The sequence below is a fragment of the Solanum verrucosum genome, unplaced genomic scaffold (genome assembly GCF_900185275.1).
Source record: "Solanum verrucosum unplaced genomic scaffold, falcon-dt-bn FXZP01000276.1, whole genome shotgun sequence".
NCBI classification, from domain to species: Eukaryota; Viridiplantae; Streptophyta; class Magnoliopsida; order Solanales; family Solanaceae; genus Solanum; species Solanum verrucosum.
In genome coordinates this window covers 5,124-11,634 of record NW_026019946.1, presented here as the reverse complement: position 1 = coordinate 11,634, position 6,511 = coordinate 5,124, and the positions used below count along the sequence as shown (strand labels likewise).

General features: G+C 35.0%; 1 protein-coding gene across 1 annotated transcript; it reads left to right on the top strand.

Annotated features, from left to right (window-relative positions):
• Nucleotides 1-1,959: 1,959 nt before the first annotated feature.
• Nucleotides 1,960-5,998, top strand: LOC125809590 (glycerophosphodiester phosphodiesterase GDPDL4-like). Its single transcript, XM_049489186.1, has 9 exons — nucleotides 1,960-2,053; nucleotides 2,196-2,489; nucleotides 2,933-3,048; nucleotides 3,142-3,643; nucleotides 4,018-4,056; nucleotides 4,305-4,589; nucleotides 4,711-4,853; nucleotides 5,127-5,604; nucleotides 5,727-5,998. The coding sequence occupies exons 1-9, from the start codon at nucleotides 1,960-1,962 to the stop codon at nucleotides 5,996-5,998; spliced, it is 2,223 nt and encodes a 740-aa protein (XP_049345143.1).
• Nucleotides 5,999-6,511: the final 513 nt, after the last annotated feature.

Below are 6,511 nucleotides of genomic sequence, written 5' to 3'. Positions count from 1 at the left end.
GGGTGAAGTGAGAGAAAAGAGAGTGAGTAGAGGGAAATAATAGAAAAGGAGGCAAATGAAAAAATAAAGGGAGGGAATGAAATTTTACCCGGCTATTTTAGCCACAGATGTTTAGCCACAGTTCATACAATGTAGAGAATTTTTTATTTTTTAGCTAATTTTGCCACAATTTTTGCGACCGTGGCTAATAAACCGTGGCTAAAAGGCGATTTTTTGATAGTGATCAGGTCTAAAGAACCCGTCGTTAATTAGCTACAAGATCCATCAAGGTCACTCTTACTGAATTTCCTGTTGACCTACAGAAAAGTTTCTGATTATCACATCTGAAGGAGCAAGTGGAGACTACCCGGGTAATTCATGAATGTTTTTCTTTTGAAGTATGATAGTAACATTGACCCTAGAGGTAAAATAAAATGAAGAGTCTCATATCATTATATACATATTTTATTTACATAATTCTTACCACTCAAAGTAAATAAAAATAAATGCCAAAATTCATTAATAATGCTTTCCATTTTTGTGTCATTTATCATATTCGTACTATGTGACAAATGATAATTGGTTTAACGAGATGAATGATAATAGTATATGGATTGTTACGTGAGAATCATATAGATTCGTAATTTTAGGACCTTTTTTGTATTTGTGCGGGAAATAAAGTGAGATTTAAACCCTTTATATCAGGGTGAAGATGTGGACAACTCTCCAATAATTAAGCTACGTACACCTCACATGTCTTTTAAACAATTTAAGTAATGTTATCTCCAACTTAAATTCCAGTCTGTAACAAAGCAAACTTACCAGAATAATCCATTTGATATCATAATCAAATTAAAGCTGATAGAGCTATTTTCGTACCTCATTTCTTTAAGTGGGAAGTATAAGCAAAAGCAAACTACAAACGCAAATAATGCGTATGATATTTATTTAGGGACAATGATTCCTCAATTATTTATAAATTTTAATTTGGATCCTTGTGAAATCTTAAAGAGCACATCTAATCATCAATTAACTGAAATTTTTGTGTGTTTAGACTTGAACTCTTCTTTGAACTATATTATCGTTAATTATGGAACAGTGTTTTCAATAACGTTTTTTGGGGCGAGTCTCGGGGCGGGGCGCACCAAAAACGCACCGGGGCGCAAATGTAAGGCGTAGATCCATAGGGCGTAAGCTCCAAGCGTAAAACGTAAGCCCGGCCCTGGGCGTAAAAATGTATGCTCCGGGCTTTTTTGTTTTTTGTTTTTACTTTTGAACCTTTTTTTGCTTTAAATCATATTCTTATTATTGGTGTAATGATATTTTTCAAATAGTAATTGTAATACTTTTTTTCTTCATTATTGGTGATTAATACCTTTCTCAAATAAAAATCATAATATATATTATATATATATATATATATATATAGGTTATTTAATAAAATTTATTTGTAAATTAATTGAATGTAATAAAATTATAAAATTGAATATACATGAGACTACGCCCCGTAGATTCATAAGACTTACGCCTTGTGTCTCGGAGCTTACTCTCGTCCCGTGACGCATAAAATGTCTCGCCTCATGCCCCCTCCTTTTAAAACACTGATATGGAATAACAACACAAGTTTAACAAAACACATGAGTAACTAAGTGATAAAATGATTAATAATTATATATGTTAAATTTGTGAATATTTACCAGCAAAGGCATCAAATATGCACATACCAATTAACTGGAAAATATTGACAAATAAGAGTACACTTACATGGCCTCATGAGTTGGAGTGGGTTCTCTGCAGTTGACCGGTGATCAAACAAAGAATATATATCTATATCCAGAACAAGCAGCTTTTTACCTTCACAGCATCTGAATAATCACCAATATATCTCACAACAGCTTTTGAACCTAAGCCTACCTCTCTATCCTTAAAATTTGTCTTAGCTTCTTCTTCCTCCATCTTCTTCCTTGGCTGCAAGTGGCAATGTGGAATCTTTGGTGTCTCTCATGCTTGGTATTGCTCTTTGCAATAGATGTTGTTGGTCAAAGATTTCAAACAAAATGGCTAACACTAAGTGGTAACACAATTCTTTTCATTTGCTCACTTTTTTAATTGTTAGTGTAGTACGTCTGGGGATCTTGATAAGTAAGTAACTGAACACAACCTTAGCTTTACAACATTTCGTAGTCGTTATAGTGTTTTTAATTCATTGATTGTAGGAGATGCACCATTAGTGATAGCGCGTGGTGGAGTTTCTGGATTATTTCCTGATTCAAGCTACGAGGCATATACTATGGCAATGGAAACTAGCTTGCCCAATGTCATTAGTTGGTGTGATGTGCAACTCACTAAAGATGGAGTTGGTATCTGTTTTCCAGACCTCAAGCTTGACAATGCCTCTGACATTGATGTTCACTACAAAAATAACAAGAGTGAATACTTAGTGAATAGAGTGTTAATACAAGGATGGTTCTCTGTAGATTTTAATTTCAATGATCTCGCACCTGTCACCTGTAAGGTCAATATAAAACCTATTTGGTAGTTTTCTTCACAAACATATCATGTTGTGCATGCATGACTGTAGGTGTAAAATTTTGGAATCAATGTCCAAGAATGTCATTTTTGCTTTGTCAAAATATCCCTTTGATCCTTTCTATGGTTTATTATACTCCCTCCGTTCCTTTTTAGTTGTTATGATAAAGTTTGACATAATTCTTAAAAGATAAAACTAATAAAGAGTGTTGTTTGACCAATATATTCCTTATTAATTCTTTTACTATATTATTGTAACTATTTGAGTGTCCTCGTTTGTAGGTTTATCACAAGTGTGAATTGATATAGTTATGCTACTAATATTTAATAAAATGTTTTATTCTTCACATGATTTTTATGTTTTAATCAAAGATAACCAGTAATATATGATGTCTAGTAACGTAACTGATGCTTTACCGGACAGTGAGGCAAGGAGTTTATATTCGAACCGAAAAATTTGATGGAACAAAGTATAGAATTCTTACTGTCCAGGATGTGGCAAACCAAGTTAAACCTCCGGGATTATGGTTGAACATACAGGTACTTATATTTAGTTATGATGATAAGTTTTCACTTATAAAGTTGTGTTGTACTGCTTTTACTGATCTTTTGTTTTGCAAATCCTTTTTACAGCATGACAATTTCTTCACCCAACATAATCTTAGTATGAGAAGTTATATTATATCTCTATCCAAGAATGTTCTCATTAACTATATTTCATCACCTGAGGTGACTTTCCTCACAAGTATTGTGGCACGATTCAATCCACGAGTTACAAAACTTGTTTTCCGGTTTCTCGGACAGGATGATGTTGAGCCTTCAATAAATCAAACATATGGTTTCTTATTGAACAACCTCACATTTATCAAAACGTTTGCCTCTGGAATTCTTGTTCCCAAATCTTATATCTGGCCGGTGGACAACTCCCACTACTTGCAACCATATACGTCGCTTGTGTTAGATGCTCATAAAGAAGGTCTTGAGATTTTTGCATCGGAGTTTGCAAATGATGTACATTTTCCTTACAATTTCAGCTATGATCCCACATTTGAGTATTTGTCCTTCATTGACAATGGCGTCTTTTCTGTGGATGGAGTATTGTCTGACTTCCCAGTAACTGCATCAGCGACAATAGGTAACCATGCATGCTACAATTGATGAAATAGATAAGAGAAGCTCCGTGCTCGCTCTTACTGTTGTTTTCATAAGTATTTAGTTGACTGTGATCAATAAGCTTCTCCTATCCTTAATTTGAGTATAAAAACAAACATGAAAGGAAGGAAAAACAAGTAGTTTTATTTAAGATAAATTGATCACTAATAGTGATATCAAAGGGTAGACTTGGACACACTAGATTTGTAAATGTGGTGGATAGTCATAGATGATGGTGATCTCAGGTGCCTCTATAATATCTATCCATTTTATATTCTTCATGTTTTGTGCTATTTTGCTTTAATTTCTATCGGGGTACTCATCATTAATATTCCTATACTTGCTGTAATATTGCAGATTGCTTCGCTCATTTGAACAAGAATGATAAACCTCGAGGTAAGCAACTTGTTTTTGTGACATTGGTGAATGTTGTTTTGCTCAGTATTTTATTCCTGAAATATGAAAATGCAAACCATTATATATCATGCCAAGATTGAAATTTGAATAATACTGTAACACTTAACTACAACCGTGTTATAATTAATGGGTATAAGTCAGAAAACATGTTAAGATAATGATAAAAAATATCTCCTTACAGTTTGTACAAGACATTATATCTCCTCACTCTTTCTGAATTTCCACAGAAAAGTTTCTGATTATCACATCTGAAGGAGCAAGTGGAGATTACCCGGGTTGTACTGATATGGCATATACAAAAGCTGTTTCGGATGGTGCAGATGTCCTCGACTGTCCTGTTCAAATGACAAAGGATGGAATACCCTTCTGCCTGGGTTCTATTAATTTGGTGGATAAGACAACAATTCTTCAATCGCCATTCAGCAATATTACTAATACTGACCCAGTACTCAACATAATTACTGGAATATTCACTTTTAACCTTAATTGGGATGAGATTAAGAGCCTGAAACGTAAGTTGAACCGACTAATTTCTTATGTTTAAACATCTACCTAGCTCCTTAAAGTTATGGATGTCATGAGTTTTCTGGAGGGTAATGTTGTACTTAACATGCTCGCTCTCACTTCTTGTAGCTGCAATATCTAGCCCATGGTCAGGGTTTGGATTGTACCGAAATCCAAAAGCCATAAATGATGGGAGCTTTGTGTCGTTGGTGGATTTCTTGATATATGCAAAAAGTGCCACAACTCTATCTGGTGTCATGATCAGAATAGAGGTGAGTTTATTCATGCAGGTTCTGTACGTTGACATTGTTAATTCCAACAAAAGACATTATGTATCAGCAAACGTAAAGCAACAGTTTTTAGAATTCCCTTTTCTTTGTTAGTCTGTCCCAAGACGACAAAATGTTACATTGAAATAACTTAACTTTAAAATTCTCCTTTTACAATGTCGTCTAAGGTACTTGGTACAGCGGGTGTAAAATATTTAAATAATATGTTGTCGAAATAAATGAGGACATACATCTTTATCTGTGGCACTTGTGCAGAAGGCAGATTACCTGGCAAATCAGGGATTTGGTGTAATTGCTGCTGTTGTTGAAGCCTTGAGGAATACTGGTTACAATAATCAGACATCAAAGAAAGTTATGATCCAATCTAAAGACAGTTCAGTTCTGAAAGAATTTAAGAAAAGAAGCTATGAACTTGTTTATATGATAGATGATAATATCAGGGATATTGAGAGCGCAACTATATCCGAGATCAAGAGCTTTGCTAGTTCAGTAATTTTAACCAAGAATTCTGTTTTCCGGAGTGAGGATGATTTTCTCGTTGGGAAAACAGATGTGGTGCAGAAGCTGCAATCATCAAATCTATCAGTATACGTTCAACGCTTTAACAATGAGTTTGTGTCTCAAGCATGGGATTTTTTCTCAGATTCATCTGTAGAGATAAACAATTATATTGTTGGAGCTGGCATTGATGGTGTTATAACAGATTTCCCTCGCACAGCTGCTACATACAGAAGTAAGTAATTCCTGAATTGAGAAACTGATAAGGACAAGTAGAGATTATATTTTGAAATAACACTGATTTTTTATTTTTTTTTGGCACTTTTATTGAGCTTATATTTGTGTGTTGGGTTATAGGGAACCGTTGTTTGGGTTACAAACACCGATCACTGTATTTTAGCCCCGTTGAAACTGGAGGTCTCCTACAATTCATGTCTCGTCAGTCATTGCCACCAGCGGAACCTCCCAGCCCTATACTTACGGAAAGTGATGTGGTTGAGCCACCTCTACCTCCTGTTGCAAAGATAACCCCTGCAAGCAATGCTGATGCATCTCCAATCGCTCAATCCTCAGTTGTGGCTGGCGTTTTGACATGCTGCCTCACCATTCTGCTTGCTGATCTCAGTTAGACTTGTTAGAGGCGTCATAGAGATGAAGCTATGTAGAGAAATGAGATTATTATCTTGAATTATTGTATTTACTATCCAACTGATCTCTGGTGTACATGATGCCTTGCTCTAATTCAGTTTCAATTGAACAATTCTAGAGACAATTTCTTCTTTTCATATTTCCAGGATACTAGTGCATCTCCAAACTATATTAAGTAGCTAGCCTGTGATTGATCTTCTGGTTTGTAGACATGTTCCCTAGTCTTAATCACAAAATGCAATCAAGTGATTATTGCCCTTTGTTGCTACGAACAACCTAAGGCCTCTTTCACTACTTCCAAGAACTGACTTAAAACTTGGCATCTATAACGTTTCATTGAGTCAGGTTGTCACGACCCAATTTAGCTTCCAACGAATTTTTCTACTCAATTCATGGTCTTTTAGAATTGGGTGTTTCTTCCTAAACTCTTATTGATTATCAAACCCAACACAATTCATAGAAATCCTCATACAAACCTCCTCAAAACATGACTC